Source organism: Paramisgurnus dabryanus, chromosome 3 (genome assembly GCF_030506205.2).
Source record: "Paramisgurnus dabryanus chromosome 3, PD_genome_1.1, whole genome shotgun sequence".
Classification (NCBI taxonomy): domain Eukaryota; kingdom Metazoa; phylum Chordata; class Actinopteri; order Cypriniformes; family Cobitidae; genus Paramisgurnus; species Paramisgurnus dabryanus.
The window spans coordinates 43,394,071-43,415,416 of record NC_133339.1 but is presented as its reverse complement, the minus strand read 5'-3'; the positions used below and the strand labels follow the sequence as shown (position 1 = coordinate 43,415,416).

Sequence of the window (21,346 nt, the reverse complement as noted above, 5' to 3'; positions counted from 1 at the left end):
ATAATCAAATGCAATGTTTCTCTATCATTTACATAACAGTCAAACAAGTCAATATAATAAACAGTTGTTGTTTCAAACATTGTGTGAACATTAAAACATGACATTGTCATAACGTTTAAAAATGGTAAAATGTAACATTCCTCTAACGTTGAGACAACACAGAAACGTTCTTAGAACTTAAAAAAAACTAGTCACTTTTAACGTTGGCAGAATGTTTTTGGGAACATTGGGAACTTTCAGAGAACGTTCTTAGAACTTTTAAATTCTAACTGGGAAATCACGTAATATTTTGTAAAGCATCCTATAATACTGGCCTATACTGCATGTGTGACCTAAGATGAACACATTGCACACAGTGAAATAAAATAACCATTTTAAATTAAACAGCGTCATTCACATCCCTCTTTGGTATTTTAAAGAATATTGTCAGGAAACATCACATTTACTTTAGGAAGACATTTAAATATTGCAATTCAAAGTCTCTATCACTCCGCTTGCTGTGCTCTTCTCATAAATGTCTCCCAACAAGTAGATGGCCTTAGTTCAAATCAAAGTGTTTTTATTTGTTTTAATGAGGTATTTGTCCAGAGTTCAGTTTAGCCACTAAAGTTACTTACTTAAGCCCATTGAACCTGCATAGGCCTTTGACGACTTCCCTTCAGCTCTTTCAATTCTGTGCTAATCTGACAAGTTCGCCCAAGGACAGGCCAGTCACTTTGATGTCTACTTCAAGGTCACAGCGCCAGGTGTTTCTTGGCCTTCCTCGTTTTCTTTTCCCTTGAGAATTCCAGGTGAGTGCCTGTTTGGTGATGTTATCTATCGGTTTAAACAGGCCCATCTCCGTCTCACAATCTCCCCTTCAACGGGAAACTGGTAAGTCATTTGCCACAAATCGGTGTTTCTTATTGTCTTGGGCAAGTGGACACTAAAGTTAACCAGACGATTAAATAAACAGAGACCAGAAGCATCCCACAGTGTCTGTCCCACAGCCTGAATCAGCCACAATATCTGTACCAGAACCAGAAACCTTCAATCATTGAGCAAATACCTGCTGGTCTGTCCACACACAAGCTGAGGAGCGCTGGATTATAGACTTTACTGTGGAGCTGTCACCCATGTCCTCACCCTTGAACTCATTCACCCTGTTACTGTGAGTATTAGGGATGACACTGTCCTGTCCCACCCTGCTGCCCACCCCTTCACTCCTTGTTGGCTAGAGGTCTGTAAATCTTAATGTTGTTTAGATGTTTGTCATGTGAAGCTTTAGCTGGGTGGGTTTGAGTCGGTTTGTTTTCATCTTGAGTGAGAAACTTCACAGTTTACATCTAAGTGTATAAATGTGTAGTGAGCAGATGAATCGCACAGACTGAAGTGTGTGAGGATCATAACTGTCTCTTGAGATCTTAACATAACATCTTGTGTGTCATTTGAGTTTACTATAGATTAAAGTCAGGTTATATTTCATTTATTTAATTATGTACAATGATTGATAATTACAAACACCAAAATAACAGATTTATGATCAGAATATATAAATGCAAAATACAGCTGCATCCACTATAGGCTATGAATTAATCAATCTAAACTTTTATTAAGATCATTAAAATCTTTAGATTGTATTATTCTGTATTTTCATGTAGAATATGATGGAAAGACAACATCATAAACAACAATAAAGTTTATCTGAATGATCTTCACTGGTTGGATAAACATCAAGTGATAATAAAGATAATAGATGATATAAAGTATTTACATGTGGTTAAAATAAATGAGTGTTATAACAGCAGATGTTTCCTGTGTGTCAGAGCAAAACTTCTTCAAAAATCTCCACACTTCACTGAATCTACAAGAAGAGAAACTTCAACACTGCCTGATGAACTTTAATGACTTTATTCATCTTTATTCTCAATAATATTCAAGATATTTACACCCAAAACTTTTTCATGACGTTTTCATTGTAACTAAACTTCTTTTGAATAATTCAATAAATTAAAAATCTTTTATGAACTCTTTATAGTTTATTTTCTGATCATGAGACTTCATTTGAAATTCAGTTCTGTTAACTACAGTTTACTCTTCTCTTATTCATTCATTTAAAAATGCAAGAAACAGATAAGCAATATATTAATGACAGAGATTTCTGTATATTCACACTGAAATGGTTAATTCTTTCTTTTAGGCTTAAGTCATTAATATTTCACAATTTTATCAGTTTCCCCCAAAATCAATAAGATTAAAATAACAGTTTGTTTGATTATCATGAAGTTTATTCAAATTTATTAAGAATCGAAATAAAAATTACAATAAAATCAAAAGCTGAAATGTTTGCAGAAATTAAATCTCATACTTAAACATTAAATTGTTTCTATAATCATTATTTATTGCAGGAAATATTAATAAATGCTTTTATGAAAACAAACACGCAATAATCTTTGCATTTATTAATTGCATTCAGATTTCTTGATCTTTGTGTTTGTGATCTTTCCAGCAGCAGTCACTTTACATGTCAGATCTTTGTCTTTCTCCCACTCTGATCTCTCAATGGTTAAATAACTGCTCAACTTGAATTTCTCATTCGGCTGCTGTTCAGCAGATCCGGTGAAGACGCCATCAGTAACTGAGTTTCCATTCACAAACCAACTCACATCAGCAAATCCCACAGACATGTCATTGATCAAACACACCAGAGTCACTTTACTGGAGCTCACATCTTCACTGGATGGAGGCAAAATCTTCACAACAGGAGGAGAAACACCTGAATCTACACAACACAAATCATGAAGAAAGATGAAGAAATAAATGCACTTTATCACAGAATAAGAAGTGTTGAAACTTTTAAACATTTCACAACATTAAAGTCTCTCAAGATTAAAGATTAAGTTTCATTGATTAATTTACTGATATATTCTGTTAACAATATTTAATAACTCCGTTTGAAAGCTTCAAAATGTAGTTAATTAAAAAACGTCAATTTAAGTAAATCCGTCTCAATCCAAATTTATACTTGACTTATTTAAACAGGTTAATTGGTTTTCTAAAGATTTATTTCTAGAGAACTGGAACAACTGTAAATAAATCAATCATCATTTTATTAATCATAGTGTTTAACAGGTGATTAAATTGAACAAAACATTAACTACCATCCCTGCACTGAAAAAAATGCAGCACATAAAACAACTTAGTCAATTCAACTAACTTTTTTAAGTTCTGGCTTAAAATGTTGACATAATTTATGAATTCAAGTTGAACTTTAAGTTAATGTAACATAAAATATGTATTGATTTGACAAAAATGCTGCCAATTTTTACAGTATTCTAAAATGTAGAGCAGATAAATTTGTGTGCTGTTAAAAAAGTTACAAAAATACATAAATACTGGATGTACATAAAACATAAATCCAGGTATGCACATGAAACCTTTCTAAGTGTTGAATAAGCAGTAAAATGTTTCTCCTAAAATGTATTACACCAAAATACATAAATAATAAATACATACATTTTTTTATTTTATGAAAATGTCTTTATAAAATACATATAAACACAGCTTAGTATGTGAGTAGAAAGATGACTTACCGGTCACAATGAGTTTTGTTCCTTGTCCGAATACCACAGTGATAGATTTCAGATCTTCAGTCGTACAAAAACCTCCTCAGTCTCTGATGTGATACAAACAGAAGTGAAACACTCAACTTCAACTCATCTCTGTCTCCTTTAGTTATTTAATATTATTTTAACATACTTGTGATTTAAACACTTGTTTTATAATCATTGAAACTCAACACAAACTGTTGACATTATTTACATTATTTATAATCCAGAGTCACATCAGCACTTCAGTGAGTTTATTATACAGTAAATGAAAAGTAACTTTGTAAAGAAACAGTGATTTGGATTTGAAGTCATGATTTGACTTTTTATATTATGATTTGAGTTTCATTTTTTTTCCAGTCAACCTTCACATATTTCCAATAATAGCCTGTTGTTAAATAATCATCTGCAATATAAAAAGTAAAACAAATTATATTTATATATAATAAAACATATTAAATTATACTGATACTTTCTCAATAATATTTTAATCATGTGTTTTGAACAGTAATAATAATGACAGTCAGCTCTCAGAAGTGACTGTGAACAGTGAGGAGGTTTTTGTCATGATGTGAATCACTGTGATACGTATTCATTAACAGAGCTGTCCCATGTTGCACAGTAATACACAGCTGAATCTCTCACATCTACATTATTGATGATCAGCTGATAGTCAAGATCTGACATTTTTTTAGATGTGAAATGGCTGGATGAAAAACTGGCACCATACTCATTAGGAGAGCTTTCAGAAGGATGGTGTCTCAACACATACTGAGGAGCTGCATTTGGAAGCTGTTTATGCCAAGAAACATAATAGCCCTGATATGTTCCTATATTACAGTCCATAGTCACAGATTTTCCTTTTTCTTCTATCAGTACTGAGGGTTTTTGTGTGACAACTTTAGCTGAACTGACACCTGAAATAACAAATGAAAAAATCCTTCATTTCATGTCCATGACATCAATATGTTAAGAGTGAAATGTGTAACTTACATGAGAGAAGAGTGAAGAGATTGATGAATATTATCAGCATCTTGTCTGTGTCTGTGAAGCTGTTTGAGTTTAGTGAAGACATGAAGACAATTTCATTCTCATATAGAGATTTTGAAGAAGAGAAACTCTGAAAGAAGGAAGTTCATTCAAATTCAGCCAATCAGCTTCACTTCCTGCTAGAGAGCAAAAGAGTTTCATCAGTCTGCCTGCAAACATCAATCTTCAAATAAATGTTATGTAAAATATCAAATGCTGCTCCTCCCACAAACTCAATCTAGTGTATAATCTCTCACTGATCTCTCATCATGAGAACAGACCGGTCTGCATCTACAAACATGCTCATCAAACTCTTCCTTCTCTTCACTGCTTGGATTTGTATGAACCTCCTGATGTTGAGATTATTGCATGTGTTTCAGGTCATTGTAATTAAAGTCTTTAACTGTGTTTGTCTTTTCAGGTGTCGGTGGTGTCATTGTAGTGACCGAGAATCCTGCAGTTCTTACAGTAAATAAAGGACAGACGGCAACACTGGACTGTAATCTGGACACTGTTACTGATAGTGCTGCTCGATGGTATAAACAGACAAATGGAGCTGTGCCACACTTTGTCTTATATTTTTATCATCCAAACAGTTCTCCTACCTATGGATCTGATTACTCTGCTCCTAAATTCACATCAACACATTCATCCAAATCAGATTATAGTTTAATCATCAATAATGTAGATGTGAGAGATTCAGCTGTGTATTACTGTCAGACATGGGACGACTCTGCTAAGGAGTGGGTATCACAGCGATTCACATCATGACAAAAACCTCCTCACTGATCGCAGTCACTTCTGCTTTTAGCATTAGACACAGACAGAGTTTGCTGCATTGGCAAAAACATTTTTACAAAATAATTAATATTCGAAAAACAAATATATACATTTATGTACATTACTTTGTAAACAATTGTTAATCTGATCATAATCCCAGCTAACAGAAAAAAGTTCTAAGAACGTTCCCTGAAAGTTTTTAACGTTCCCAAAAACGTTCTGCCAACGTTAAAAGTGTCCAGTTTTCTTGACGTTCTAAGAACGTTTTTGTGTTGTCTCAACGTTAGAGGAATGTTACATTTTACCATTTTTAAACGTTATGACAATGTCATGTTTTAATGTTCACAGTCACACAATGTTTAAAACAACAACTGTTTATTATATTGACTTCTTTGATTGTTATGTAAATGATAGAGAAACATTGCATTTTATTATATTTATTTTTTTATATTTATATTATTTTATTATATTTATTATATATTATATATCTATTATATGTAAGTTTAGATGTTGATGTTTTGTTTCATTTTAAGTCACCATTATTGTGATTAGTGTTTGTTTTAGTTGGGCTCTTGAGCCTTCTCTTTTGCTTGCTAGTTTTTTCCCTGCTTGTGTTAACTTTTTGTTAATACACCACATTTGTTATGAACATGTTAAGTTAGTAGTGTAATTCTGTGGTGTGGTGGTTGGTACATAATGGTAAAAAATCATTCCTAATTCATTTACTAATCAAAAGTTTATTTTCTGTCAATAATGTAAATGAGAGCCAGCACTTTCACAGCAGTTTGTCATTAAAGAGTTTTAGAAACTTTGGACAAGAAATATCCGCTATTTAATTGGGACGCACAAACATCAAGAATCAGAGTATGAATCTCAACCATGGTGACAATTAAATGAAAAACTTCATGCTGCAATGCATGCTGGGTATTAACAAATTACAAATCTCATTCAGGACTCCCAGCATGCACTGCAGCATAAATAAATAAAGATTTGTTTTCCAATTTTCTTTGTCACCATGGTTGAGATTCATACTCTGATTCTTGATGTTTGTGCGTCCCAATTATACAGCGGATATTTTTTGTCCAAAGTTTCTTAAACTCCTTAATGACAAACTGCTCTGAAAGTGCTGGATCTCATTTACATTATTGACAGAAAATAAACTTTTGATTAGTAAATTAATTAGGAATGATTTTTTTACCATTATGTACCAACCACCACACCACAGAATTACACTACTAACTCAACATGTTCATAACAAATGTGGTGTATTAACAAAAAGTTAACACAACCAGGGAAAAAACTAAGCAAAAGACAAGGCTCAAGAGCCCAACTAAAACGAACACTAATCACAATAATGGTGACTTAAAATGAAACAAAACATCAACATCTAAACTTACATATAATAGATATATAATATATAATAAATATATAATATATAATAAATATAATAAAATAATATAAATATAAAAAATAAATATAATAAAATGCAATGTTTCTCTATCATTTACATAACAATCAAAGAAGTCAATATAATAAACAGTTGTTGTTTTAAACATTGTGTGACTGTGAACATTAAAACATGACATTGTCATAACGTTTAAAAATGGTAAAATGTAACATTCCTCTAACGTTGAGACAACACAAAAACGTTCTTAGGACGTCAAGAAAACTGGACACTTTTAACGTTGGCAGAACGTTTTTGGGAACGTTAAAAACTTTCAGGGAACGTTCTTAGAACTTTTTTCTGTTAGTTGGGATATTTTTATTTATCAAAATGTGGTGCTCGGAAAAGTCACTTTTAATCCTACCATCCAATGGTAATGGAGGAGAGGCAAAACTACGGTTGCCCTGAAGTGCAAACCACAACAACAAATTACTAAACAACAACAACAAATGAAAAAACACCACAACAAATTAAAAAAACACTACAACAAATTAAAAAACAACAACAAATTAAAAAACACTACAGCAAATTAAAAACCACTACAACAAATTAAAAAACAACAACAAATAAAAACACTACAGCAAATTAAAAACCACTACAGCAAATTAAAAAACACTACAACAAAATAAAAAACAAGTACAAAATAAAAACACAACAGCAAGTTAAAAAAACACTACAGCAAATTAAAAAACACAACTACAAATTAAAAAACACTACAACAAATTAAAAACACAACTACAAATTTAAAAAGACTAATACAAAATAAAAAACATAAAATAAAAATCACAACAGCAAGTAAAAAAAAACACTACAACAAATTAAAAAACACTACAACAAAATAAAAAACAACTACAAAATAAAAAACACTACAAAAATTGAAAAAACACAACTACAAATTAAAAAACACAACTACATTAACCTACCGGAAGAGGTAGGTACCAGTGGGCCATAGACATTATATACGTAGACACCTCTTAGAGTGAGCTGCCTATTGGAGCTGACGTATCGCGCGGCCGCCATCTTGGATGGGTCTCCAGTGCGCTCCCTTGCATTCATTTCTAATGAGGAATAATCATAACTGCCCTAATTTTTACCGGATTTTCACACGGTTTGAGCTGTTATAAGCGGGAGAGATTTAGTTATGATACAGGACGCTGTCACACATTGAAAAATACTGCTTTCATGCTAAAATACTTTGTATTATGCTCTTTAAGTATAGCATATTGAGGCAGACACTACTTAAGTATTTTACCGTCTACATAAAAGTAAATTTGCAAGTATCTGTATTTTATCAGTGTTTTTCTTTGGAAAACTTATCTTCCAAAGCATATTATTATAATTTTTACTCCACTACATTTCATAATTTCAAGTTTTTGGTTTATATTTAATATTTAAGTACATTAAACATCTACTTTTTTACTTTTACTTAAGTAAAAAGTACTTTAGTAATTAAATTAGGGGAGTTATGATTATTCCTCATTAGAAATGAATGCAAGGAGACCCATCCAAGATGGCGGCCGCTCGATACGTCAGCTCCAATAGGCAGCTCACTCTAAGAGGTGTCCACGTATATAATGTCTATGGCCCACTGGTACCTACCTCTTCCAGTAGGTTAATGTAGTTGTGTTTTTTAATGTAGTTGTGTTTTAAATTTGTTGTAGTGTTTTTTAATTTGTAGTTGTGTTTTTTAATTTGCTGTAATGTTTTTTAACTTGCTGTTGTGTTTTTTATTTTGTATTTGTTTTTTATTTTGTTGTAGTGTTTTTTATTTTGGTTGTAGTGTTTTTGAATTTGCTGTAGTGGTTTTTAATTTGCTGTAGTGTTTTTTTTATTTGTTGTTGTTGTTTAATTTGTTGTAGTGTTTTTTTATTTGTTGTGGTGTTTTTTAATTTGTTGTTGTTGTTTAGTAATTTGTTGTTGTGGTTTGCACTTCAGGGCCACCGTACAAAACCAATACTACACGACCAACAAGAACATCCTACCTTTACTTCAGAACATCAACATAAAGGTTAATGTAAATGGTCATTTATATAACAGCCTGTGTTACCACAATAATACGCATTGATTTAACAAATGATCTGCATAAGCAGATACTTATAAGACAGTAGTTGTTTTCATCGACAATATAATGTTTGTATTATAGCAACCAAAGCACATCAACGCTTCCACATTGATTGTCGTTAAAACGACAGCAGTGTTCGGCTGCCCAAAAACCTTTAGTGAAGTCTGTGATTTTCCCCCAATATTATATTATTATAAATGTCCTATACATTGTTTACCGCATACATTTTTTTTTTTTTTTGTATACTTGTATTTTTTAATTAGGTGTTGAATTGTGTTGTGTTTTTAGAAGTGAAAAAAATGACCTAAAATTATCTAAACCTGTGGATTATTATTATTATTATATATATATTTTTTTTTTTTTTGCAGTATAACGTGAGTAAGGTCATTTGATTTATGATGCTTTTGAGAAACACAGTTAAAGGCTAAAAGTAAAAATCATTATGCAGTTTTATTTTGGTTCGTTGCACACTGAGAGCAATTTTCAGGGTGAAAACTATATGAACCTCTCAGCAACATATCACCAAATGGAAACATCCAGGGCCGGATAATCAGTAAACGAGATTGGGCGAGTGACCTGGGGTACCAGACAATAGGGGGCACCAGCTAATCGGGGGGCACCAAGGGCTCCAGCCTGCAATCAAATACTGTGACTACTTGAAAAACTGAAAAACTAGTTGATCACTCTTCACAAGCATGCATAGGTGGATTTATATATGGGTGACATGGGCAGATGACCAGGTTGGCATTTGGATGGGGGCACCCTGCATCCATGACAAACAACGGAATGCACAACCAGGTTTTTACAGCTCATGGGCACATCAAATCAATCGTTTTATAAAATATTCTAGAGTGTATGGGTAGAAGCAAAACAATAAGAAATATTTAGATTTTTTTGGTTGCTTTGTCTCATTTTAAAGCGCAGTAGGCAGCTCCAGAGGATTGGGATGATTTCAAATGTTTACATTTTTCATGCCCCTCCCACACTTCCACCGAGCAACCTTCCTTAAAGCTCATTCTTGTCAGCGCTTGTGCACCAGTATTTTTGTGAACGCATACTTAGCAAGAATACTTAGATTACTTACATAACACTCAGAAATACAATCAATGGTTGATAAAGCACAATTACCTGCCAAGAAGAAATATGGCAAGCTCTGCATCCAACTTGAACCCTTTAAAATCTCGTAGATTCCTCCACCTTTCAAATGACGGTCCGATATTGATCCTAGTTTTATATCTGGCACGGTCGCTTTCTATCTTTGTTTCCTTCTTTCATTGGTTGTTCTCTGGTTGTTAACTGAGGAATCTGAAGTTTGTTAGTAAATGTTCTCTTCGCCATGACCCAGCGTTCAATTCAAAACACCCGTGAACTTCAGGCGGATGCATGTGATATTGTAACGCACATGGGGGGGACATGTGGCGCGTGCAGGAACTGTGATTGACAGGCAGGTTTTACACAGCCCTGCGCTGATTGGACCAGATGAACCGGCCTGCACTGATTGGACCAGATTGACCGGGAGCGGTGGATTTTTGTCTAATTTATGTTGTTCTATCGGAGCATAGTGTCGGTTTCAGTGAATATGATCAAATATATCTTACCAACAACAGCTTTAATGCTTTTTTGTCTTATTTTGAGTAAGGCATCTCAAGGCCCCTTTGGAACCTGTTGAGGATTCCTGTGGGCCCCGGCCCCCCGGTTGAGAAACACTGACGGGGATTAGACTAGTCCTAGACTAAAACATTTTTAAGAGCTTTCCAAACTGAAAACAACTTGCACTGAATTATCTTAAAATACATCAGGGCCCATTGTTTTGCCTCAAAATGCACACAGGTAATGTTTTTAGTAAGGCATGTTTGGTAAAACTAGTTATATTTCCTAATTAAACTAAGGCCTAGTCCTGGATTAAGCTAATCCCTTAAACTAATAATGCTGAAATGATCAGACAGACTCAAGAGATCTGGAGAGAGGAGCTAAAAACACAAAACACTATAAGACCCAAACACATCATCACAATGTACTGTAGACACATGAGATTCAAGATGTGATGAAGATTTGACTTAAACAAGATCCTTTATATGAAATGTTCAATAAGAGTATAAACACAATAATTATAATCAGTAAATCATTACGATCATTAACTTACTAATAAAGATACTAACAGCAAATGAAAGCATGACATTTAACTGTTTAATCACAAATGATTATTTAAGTCACAGAAATCCTTTTATCTTTGTCATCTACACACATCAGGAGTTTTCAGTTTTTTTTAAATGTTTGGCATTGGTTTATACAGTGGGCAAAATCAGTATTGAACGTGTCAATTTCAGTACATATATTTCCAATGAGGTTATTCACATAAAATTTTCACCACACATCAGTATTAACTCAAGAAATCCACAAATATAATGAATTCACAACATTAAAGTCCATAAGTAAAGCTATGTGCAATAAAGTTGAATGAAACAGTAAAAAAGTAGGAAGTACCAAGACAAGGAACCAGCTGAAATCCGTAAGTATTTAATTATATTTCCTATCTGTTCAAGGTATTATCAGCTGGGTTAGTATATTTATGAGCTAAAAAGGTTTTTCATATGTGTTGATACGAAAACAAATGTTTCCATTATCTTTTAAATGTGTCATAAAATGTTTTGATTTTCATTGGTTTATTATTTACATTTGTTGTAAAGCCTATAGTTATGTAACGTTTCCTGATCAATAACAGTAAGGAAATTTCAAATATTCTTTAAAGTGTGTCAGCTAACCCCGTGTATATAAACTGCTTGTATATAAACTGCAGTAATGCTGTAATACATTAGATGGCAGTAATGCACCACTGAAGTCCAACAATAACCGGAAGTAGAAGATGAAGACTTTTACTTTGTAAATAGCATCATAGCTCGTTTTGATATATTTTACCACCTGCATAACAAGAATTTCTAGATATTTCTACTAAAAACAAGACAAAAATACTAAGAAAGAAAGTCAGATTTTCAAGAAAAAAATTATTAGTATTTTTGTCTTGTTTTCAGGAAAAATATCAAAAAATTCTTAAATTAAGAAGCTTTTTCTTGATGACCAAAAATCTAGTTTTAAGACCATAAATATCAAATGAAGTGATTTTGTGCATAAAACTAGCAAACAAATCTGCCAATGGGGTAAGCATTTTTCTCTTGAATTTATTGTTTAAGAAAAATGTTCAAGATTTTTTTGCTTACCGCATTGGCAGATTTTTTTTGCTTGCTTTATGCACAAAATCACTTACATTTGGTATTTTTGGTCTAAAAACTAGACCTATTTTCTTAGGTCATTTTGCTCATCAATCTTAAAGTAGTGGAGGATTTTCTCGAATTTTAGAAAAGAACTGCCTTCTCCACATTTTAAAAAAATGCAATTGCTCAACACTCCTGATTGACAACTAGGAGGACCAATAGTCTTGATGATCCACCCAGAAAAAGAAAATGCTCCGCAATACCTTTAATTTAAGATATTTTTAGATATTTCTTCTGGAAAAAGACAAAAATACTAAGAATTTTTTTTCTTGAAAATCATTTTTTGCAGTGTACGACTGGTTTTGTGGTCCAGGGTCAGATATGTTGCATTGTGTGCTTATGGTGTGTTTTCTTTTACATATGTAATGAATTTCATTGTAATCATTGCCTTAACGTGCTGCTGTTTTCTACAGTATGGTGCTTTGGCACTGTTCGGTTGAGCTGGTGTTGCAGGGACTGTTACTTGTGTACAGTCGACGTTGTTGAGCCCATTTATGCCAGAGTTATGCCCATTTTTGATGCGCCGTTATTTAATATTTTTGCTGTAATGTTTTCTCATCTGATCTTTTGTCCCCACCACTTTTCAACACAAACTGACGCCGCTAGATTTCTTTATCTGGATTAACAGTTGTGTTATAACACTTAATTAATACGTAAGTTTTCTAGATGATGATGTCTAGACTTCATGTACAGTATTAACCACCATCACAGAATTGCTCTATAGTCTGTTCTATGCCGTAACAAAGATTTCTTAAACACACAAAGTCATCGCGATCAAAAGACTGAAGAAGGAAAGAGTCAAGGGTCAAGAGTCCAACTAAAACAAAAACTAATCACAATAATGGTGACTTCAAATGAAACAAAATCTAAACCTAAGTTAAGAAAGTGACTCTACAAATAAGATGGTAAATGCAATTTTAGGTTTCAGACAGAGATGGTGAGAGAGAGGATAACAGAGCTTTTAATTTTGCTTCAGTGTTACTTTTTAACACTCTGTAAGATTGGGACAATATATACATCCAGCAGTAATTATTTAACTCTGGGGATTTTGCTGTATAAGGGCCTCCTGGGGATGCAGGGCCAGCGCTAAGGGGCCAACGTTTCGCCAGTGAGCAAACCTGCATGGTGCCCTAAGGCTATGCCCAGAAAAAGGGCCATCGTAGGCTTGTTTGCAGCTACTGTTCTGGCCCAGGTCTGGGCCAGGTATGGGCTATTGTCTGTAATCCAGAACTGGGCCACGTAGGGCCGTTATTCTTCGTTGTATGTTGGCCGAGGAAAATTGGTTGTGTGGGCCAGAGCTGGGCCGGAACAAAATTGCTATGTGGGCTGCTAGTCCCAGTCTAAACTGCATGTTTGAGTTGCCTTAATTTAAAAACACCTTATTCTGACATCTCTTGACATATATCAGTGCCATTGTTTTGTCTCAGGATGCACACCTGTGTTGTTTTTGTAAGGTTTGTTTGTAAAAATTACTTATTTATTAATTATTACGTATTAATCTAAACCCTGTCTGGGAAACCACCCCATAGAGTTAAAATAAATGAGTGTTATAACAGCAGGTGTTTCCTGTGTGTCAGAGCAAAACTTCTTCAAAAAATCTCCACACTTCACTGAATCTGCAAGAAGAGAAACTTCAACATTGCCTGATGAACTTTAATGACTTTATTCATCTTTATTCTCAATAATATTCAACATATTTACACTCAAAGCTTTTTCATGATGTTTTCATTGTAACTTAACTTCTTTTTTAAATAATTCAGTGAATTAAACATCTTTCATGAACTCTTTATAGTTTATTTTTCTAAACATGAGACTTCATGTGAATCTCAAATTTACATGTAGTTCTGTTAACTACAGTTTACTCTTCTCTTATTTATCTTTATTTTCAGAAACATTATAGTTTAAAATATAAAAAACAAATAATCAATAAATTAATGATATAGATGCTGTACTCTGTATACAAACTAAAGAAAGTTTCTTTCATAGAATCATTTCTTTCTTTTAGGTTTAAATTATTAACTAATACATATTTCTAAATTTTATTAGTTTCCCCATAAATCAATAAGTAAACGGTTTGATTATTATGAAGTTTATTCAAATTTATTAAGGATTGAAATCAAATTACAATAAAATGAAAAGCAGAAATGTTTGCAGAAATTCAATCTCATAGTTAAACATTCAATTGTTTCTATTAACACATGCTTTCATAAAAACAAACAATTAGCACACAATAATCTTTGCATTTATTAATTGCACTGAGATTTCTTGATCTTTGTGTTTGTGATCTTTCCAGCAGAAGTCACTTTACATGTGAGATCTTTGTCTTTCTCCCACTCTGATCTCTCAATGGTTAAATAACTGCTCAACTTGAATTTCTCATTCGGCTGCTGTTCGGCAGATCCGGTGAAGATGCCATCAGTAACTGAGTTTCCATTCACAAACCAACTCACATCAGCAAATCCCACAGACATGTCATTGATCAAACACACCAGAGTCACTTTACTGGAGCTCACATCTTCACTGGATGGAGGCAAAATCTTCACAACAGGAGGAGAAACACCTGAATCTACACAACACAAATCATGAAGAAATAAATGGACTTTATCATAAACATGTGTTTAAAGTTTTTAACATTTTATATTTTACACAGAGTTCATTTATGTAAATCAATCCCATTCCAAAATCCCATTCACATGTATTATTAGTGTAGGACTTATTTAAAGAGATTAATTTTTTTTGTAAAGGTTTATTTTTAGAGAACTGAACAACTGTAAATTAATGCAATCATATATACAATGTGTCCATCATTTTTGTCATAAACATTAATGTTTAACACGTGATTCAATCGAACAAAACATTAACTATCACTCCTGTAAATGTAGAGCAGATCAAATTGTGTGCTGTTAAAAACATCTTTTAAGTTACAAAAATACATAAATACTGGATAATTTATAATAAAAAAAAAACTGAAAGTACACAAAGAATTAATCCAGGTAAAAATTCACATGAAGCCTTTCTAAGTGTTGATTAAGCAGTAAAATGTTTCTTTAAATATGAATTGCCCCAATTATCATTTATTTTATTTTATAATATCTCTACATACATTTAAAATATAAAAACAGCTTGTATACGAGTAGAAAGATGACTTACCGGTCACAATGAGTTTTGTTCCTTGTCCGAATACCACAGTGATAGATTTCAGATCTTCAGTCGTACAAAAACCTCCTCAGTCTCTGATGTGATACAAACAGAAGTGAAACAGTCACTCAACTTCAACTCATCTCTGTCTCCTTTAGTTTATATTTTGAAATGATTTAAACACTTGTTTAATAATCATTAAAACTTGAAACTGATGTGCTGAAGAAGATTGATATATTAAACTACACAACAAACCTGTTCACATTATTTATAATCCACACTTTAAAACTGCCTGTGTTATTTTTATTAATTAGTCATGCTGGGTAAATATTGGACACAACGCATGCTGGGTTAAAAATTTCCCAATGTTGGGTTGTTGTAATGCAGCCATGGGTTATAATAACCCAGCATTTGGGAAAAAACCACCCAGCATGGATACATTTTAACTCGGTGTTCTGTCAAATATTAAATATCAGTAAACGTCTTCAGTGAGTTTATTATAACAGTGAGTTTAGAGTAACTTATATACAGGGATTTTAATTTTAGGTCGTTTTACTTTTTTAATTATTATGATATGATTTGTGTTTCAATAATTTCTTCAGTCAGTTACTGCCACATATTTTTAATAATAGGGTTTTAAACAGTAATAATAATGTCAGTCAGCTCTCAGAAGTGACTGTGATCAGTGAGGAAGTTTTTGTCATGATGTGAATCACTGTGATACGTCCTCACGAGCAGAGTCATCCCAGTTGTAACAGTAATACACAGCTGAATCTCTCACATCTACATTATTGATGATCAGCTGATACTCAAGATCTGAAATTTTTTTAGATGTGAAACGGCTTGATGAAAAACTGGCACCATACTCAGCAGGAGAGCCATCAGATGGATCGGAAAGCAACACAAACTGAGGAGCTGCATTTGGAAGCTGTTTATACCAAGGAACATAGTTGCCATCATATTTTCCTATATTACAGTCCATAGTGACAGATTTTCCTTTTTCTTCTGTCAGTACTGAGGGTTTTTGTGTGACAACTTTAGCTGAACTGACACCTGAAATAACAAATGAGAAAATCCTTCATTTCATGTCCATGACATCAATATGTTAAGAGTGAAATGTGTAACTTACATGAGAGAAGAGTGAAGAGATTGATGAATATTATCAGCATCTTGTCTGTGTTTGTGAAGCTGTTTGAGTTTAGTGAAGACATGAAGACAATTTCATTCTCATATAGAGATTTTGAAGAAGAGAAACTCTGAAAGAAGGAAGTTCATTAAAATTCAGCCAATCAGCTTCACTTCCTGCTAGAGAGTAAAAGAGTTTCATCAGTCTGCCTGCAAAAATCAATCTTTAAATAAATGTTATGTAAAATCAAATCGGACAAACATGTCATCGTCTGAGACAACATAGTGATAAAAACTCTCTAGAGCTCCGTTTAGGGGCTGCTGTAGAAACATGGCGGTGCAAAATGGCAACTTCTATGTAAGAGGACCAGCAGTGTATCAAGACAAAACAGCTTCTAAAGTAATAAAAACATAACCGTTCATTATGTAAGGTCTTTATATACCACTGAAAATATATATAGTTATGTATAGCGAGTTTTAAGCAACGTCACGCCACAGTGCATGCAGGGGCACCAGTGCCATTTGGAAGGACCATACGCTATTTTGATCTGTACTGGAGTTTGTTTGGTCTGACCAAAGCTGTGTTAAATAAGGACATACAGGAAGGTAAATATGGAGTAAGCAAAAGCGAGGTGCTTTTCACGACATACTGAATACTGTTTCCAATGGATAATATTTAGATAAAATAAAGACAATAAACGGCATCGACCCAGACGAGTTGCCAGCCAAAGAATGGCTAAGAGACCCTGAAAACTTTCTTCTCTGACGTACAGTACCCAAACTTCATCAATTATTTAGAATACAGCAAGTGTGTACACTTTTGCAGTGGTTGGGTGCAAGATATTTTAACCCACAAGCCAACAAACAGCAACAACACAATAATGTTTGCAAAGACAAAAAATATCTGCTGTGTAATTGGGAAGCATAAACATCAAGAATCAGAGTATGAACCTCAACCATGGTGACAATTAAATAAAAAACTTCATGCTGCAATGCATGCTGGGTATTAACAAATTACAAATCTCATTCAGGACTCCCAGCATGCACTGCAGCATGGATAAATAATGTTTTTTTATAATTTTATTTGTGACCATGGTTGAGATTCATACTCTGATTCTTGATGTTTGTGCGTCCCAATTATACAGCGGACATTTTTGTCCAAAGTTTCTAAAACTCCTTGATAACAAACTGCTGTGAAAGTGCTGGATCTCATATACATTATTGACAGAAAATAAACTTTTGATTAGTAAATTAACTAGATGATGAACTTTACCATTATATACCAAACACCACAGAAGTAAACTGTTAACTTTACAAGTTCATAACAAATGTGGTGTATTAACACAAATTTAACACAACCAGGGAAGAAAGCAAAAAGTCTTCTTCTTCTTCTTCTTCTTCTTCTTCTTCTTCTTTGAGCTTATTGGCGGCTCGCATTCTTAAAAGAGCATTACCGCCATCTACTGTGGGTATTGGATCAGAGACACTATAATCCTTCCCCCAGACCATTCAGGACTCAAGCTTTCGATGTCAAGGGTCAAGAGTCCAACTAAAACAAACACTAATCACAATAATTGTGACTTGAAAAGAAACAAAGCATCAACATCTAAACCTAATAAGTGAATTGTGTTTTCTACAGCAATATATTTACTGAACATTCAGAAATAATGTTTTATAAAAAAATAAAATGCAATGTTTCTCTATCATTTACATAACAATTAAACAAGTCAATATAATAAACAGCTGTTGTTTTAAACATTGTGTGAACATTAAAACATGACATTGTCATAACGTTTAAAAATGGTAAAATGTAACATTCCTCTAACGTTCAGTCAACACAGAAACTTCGTTCTTAGAACGTCAAGAAAACTGGACACTTTTTCTGTTGGCAGAACGTTTTTGGAAACATTGGAAACTTTCAGGGAACATTCTTAGAACTTTTTTCTGTTAGCTGGTAAACTGTTGCCTACAATCCGTGTGTTTGTTGTATTCCAAGAACAGAGGCGGACAATCCATGTGCCATGAGTAAAAGTCCTCTCCAGTATTTTGTTCCAATCACCTGGATTTGCTAATTAGCACAGTTTTTCAGCAGGAGGTGATCTCCTGACTCGGTGGTGTTTTAAGCCCTCAACAAAGCCTTCAAGGCAGCACTGCCTGGAAGGCACTCCCTGTGCCCCGAGCATTTCAGCCAATCACAGCACTGGTGCTAGATATCGAGCCTTCCGCCAGCTTCTGGCAGTTCGGGCTCACCGTTGGTCAGGTGAGAAGTGCAGATATGGTAAGATAGGAATGTGACTCTTTTTGAATTCAACTCAAAAAATTTTGAGCGTTTAAGTGACGTTTTTGCACGTCTTCACGTGTCTGTGGCACGACTTTCTTTTTGTGCCAGTTTCACGTATCGGTTACGCAATTGGTTTTAATTTTTTCAAACCCTTGTCGCTAAGGATTGGGGTTAGATTTGTGGTTTTCCTCTCTTTTTTCTGCTGTTTTCGTGCGAGGATAAAGTGGGGGTTGGCATAAATGTGGATATTATTTTAAGCATTGGTTTATGTTTATTTGTCAGAATTATAAACTGTTTTCGGTTGTGGTTGGGTTTATAATTGGGTTAGGGTGAGGATGTAATATTCTGTAACAGAAAGTTGTTCTAACCCAAATCCCAAGCGACAATGGTAAGAAAATAGGAAAAACACTTGAGTAAACAATATGTGAAATTCGCACGAAAAAGCATGTCGTGCCACAGACATTTGGAAACACGTCACTTAAACCCTCGAAACATTTCAAGCTAAATTCAAATACAGTCACATTCCTATCTTAACATATCTGCGCTACTCACCTGACCAACGGTGAGCTCGAACTGCCAGAAGCTGGTGGAAGGCTCGATATCTTGCACCAGTGCTGTGATTGGCTGAAACGCTCGGGGCACGTGGAGTGCCTTCCAGGCAGCGCGGCCTTGAAGTCTTCCTTGAGGGCTTAAAACACCAACGAGCCAGGAGGTCACCTCCTGCTGAAAAACTGTGCTAATCCAGGTGATTGGAACAAAATACTGGGGAGGACTTTTACTCATGGCACATGGATTGTCCGCTTCTGTCCAAGAAAGGAGATTCACGTTGGAGACGATAACTTGCGTCATCGTTACACACTTAAACACCAAAGAAAATGTAAAATCATGAATCAAACCATAGGAGCTCTTTAAGACTAACATAAGGGACTGTTTGGGTTTTCAGTTCATCTATTATCACGCTTGTGGTACTTGTAGGTTTTGACAAAGACAGTCTGATATTAAAATTAAAAACAGAATGCAGACATATGAACTATCTTTGTTAGTAGATAGTTATTGTCATCATTTAAAACTCTAAACCTAAACTCTTCCAGCAACGCTCTTATTACACTGCCATTATATGTAAAAATTAGTTTTACAGTGTTAAAGCAGAGAAATCTTACATTTATGCATTTCGTTTTAGGTTGTATTTTAATTCATTAATCTTGTGAATAACTCAACAAATGTAAAAATAAATCAAAATGATGACACTAAACTGAAACTCATTACAGCTCTTTCAATGATTAAATATCATGACAAACATACAACTTTATACACAAGCAGAAATATATACAGTGTTTGTTTATCACTGCAAGTGTTTTAGTTTGACTGTATAATAATAAACTCTTCTTGAATTAATTTGATTATTTTATTATCAATCTGACTGATCACTGAATGGTCAGTTTGTAATTACTGTGAACATTCATAAAGAAACAAGACATCATTTACTGTCAGATTGTCATAAATGTGTTCATGTCCTTCATTCTGTTTATATGAAAGCAGAAGTGACTGTGAACAGTGAGGAGGTTTTTGTCATGATGTGAATCACTGTGATACGTGCTCCTGAGCAAAGCCGTCCCATGTGTGACAATAATACACAGCTGAATCTCTCACATCTACATTATTGATGATCAAACTATAATCTGATTTAGATGAATGTGTTGATGTGAATTTAGGAGCAGAGAAACCAGATCCATAACTAGGTGAGCTCCAGCCATGATAATGTCTTAACACATACTGAGGAACTCCTCCTGAAATCTGTTTATACCATCCAGCATAATTATCAACAGATCCCAGATTACAGTTGATTGTGACTTTATTTCCTGTATTCACTGTGAGCTCTGGAGTCTGGGTCACTACAGTCACTCCACCCACACCTGATGAATAAAAACACATTTAATGATACACAATAACTCACATCTGTTTCTGATGATATTAAATGTTCATCTGATGTATCTTACATGATGGTGTGATGATGAAGATGATGAAGATGATCAGCATGATGTCAGTGTGTGATGTGAGGAGAGAGATGAGAGAGGAGCTATAAGACACTGAGGAGGATGAAGAGGGAGGAGCTTCACCAAACATCATCATCATCATCATTATTCAACATCAGGTTAAGAATCAGTGAGTGAGAGACTATCACACTAGTTCATATATAAACTCTTCACTCTGACATTATTAAATACTGTAAAAATAAATATTTATGATGACCGTTAACCCACTTTGAGTCATCTCACTCTCTTATTTGTCACTTTTGTGTTTATTATTTATTATTTGTTAGAGAGATTTTAAATTTGTTTTTGTTGTCTGTCACCAGTCATTCACTTTATGCCATTTTTTTTTTATTTTTTTTTTATATATTTCTTTAAAACTTCAGTCAAACCTGAAAATAAAAGTCTGCTTGAGTGAACATCCACTGAAGAGATAAACAAATAAAATAAAGAGATGTGATGATTTACATAGAGCTGAAGTAAATGAATGTTATAACAGCAGATGTTTCCTGTGTGTCACTACAGAAGTTTCTGTCCTGAAGAAAATCTTCACACATCACTGAATTTGATTGAAGTGAAAGATCTCATAGATCTCAAACTG

At 33.9% G+C, this 21,346-nt stretch overlaps 2 protein-coding genes across 5 annotated transcripts; both read right to left on the bottom strand.

The window, feature by feature from the left end:
* Positions 1–1,998: 1,998 nt before the first annotated feature.
* On the bottom strand, positions 1,999–4,662 carry LOC135744817 (immunoglobulin lambda-1 light chain-like). The gene is made up of 4 exons (XM_073813719.1): positions 4,581–4,662; positions 4,208–4,504; positions 3,573–3,626; positions 1,999–2,761 (listed from the first exon to the last, which is right to left on the bottom strand). Exons 1-4 carry the CDS (start codon positions 4,660–4,662, stop codon positions 2,442–2,444), a joined length of 753 nt encoding a protein of 250 aa, XP_073669820.1. The 3' UTR covers positions 1,999–2,441.
* A 9,589-nt stretch (positions 4,663–14,251) lies between these two features.
* Positions 14,252–20,753, bottom strand: LOC135744881 (immunoglobulin lambda-1 light chain-like). Of its 4 annotated transcripts, none has more exons than XM_065263261.2 (4): positions 20,713–20,753; positions 20,309–20,628; positions 15,322–15,355; positions 14,252–14,737 (listed from the first exon to the last, which is right to left on the bottom strand). In XM_065263261.2, exons 1-4 carry the CDS (start codon positions 20,750–20,752, stop codon positions 14,418–14,420), a joined length of 714 nt encoding a protein of 237 aa, XP_065119333.1. In that variant the 5' UTR covers position 20,753; the 3' UTR covers positions 14,252–14,417. The 4 variants fall into 4 exon arrangements, 1 of the variants encoding a protein (XP_065119333.1); XR_012336380.1 differs by lacking the exons at positions 20,309–20,628; positions 20,713–20,753 and adding exons at positions 16,176–16,362; positions 16,439–16,579 and having other exon boundaries at positions 14,598–14,737; positions 15,322–15,404; XR_012336381.1 differs by lacking the exons at positions 20,309–20,628; positions 20,713–20,753 and adding exons at positions 16,248–16,362; positions 16,439–16,567 and having other exon boundaries at positions 14,598–14,737; positions 15,322–15,404.
* Positions 20,754–21,346: the final 593 nt, after the last annotated feature.

Excerpts from the sequence above, each read along its gene's own strand:
- LOC135744817 (XM_073813719.1), bottom strand. The coding sequence starts at position 4,662 with ATGTCTTCACTAAACTCAAACAGCTTCACAGACACAGACAAGATGCTG. Across the intron at positions 3,627-4,207 it reads AGATTCAGCTGTGTATTACT|ATCTGAAATCTATCACTGTG; the intron begins GTGCAACATGGG and ends GTACGACTGAAG. Across the intron at positions 2,762-3,572 it reads AACAAAACTCATTGTGACCG|ATTCAGGTGTTTCTCCTCCT; the intron begins GTAAGTCATCTT and ends TGTGTTGTGTAG.
- LOC135744881 (XM_065263261.2), bottom strand. The coding sequence starts at position 20,752 with ATGCTGATCATCTTCATCATCTTCATCATCACACCATCAT. Across the intron at positions 20,629-20,712 it reads CTTCATCATCACACCATCAT|GTGTGGGTGGAGTGACTGTA; the intron begins GTAAGATACATC and ends TTTATTCATCAG. Across the intron at positions 15,356-20,308 it reads ACGGCTTTGCTCAGGAGCAC|GTATTCGGACAAGGAACAAA; the intron begins GTATCACAGTGA and ends TCTATCACTGTG.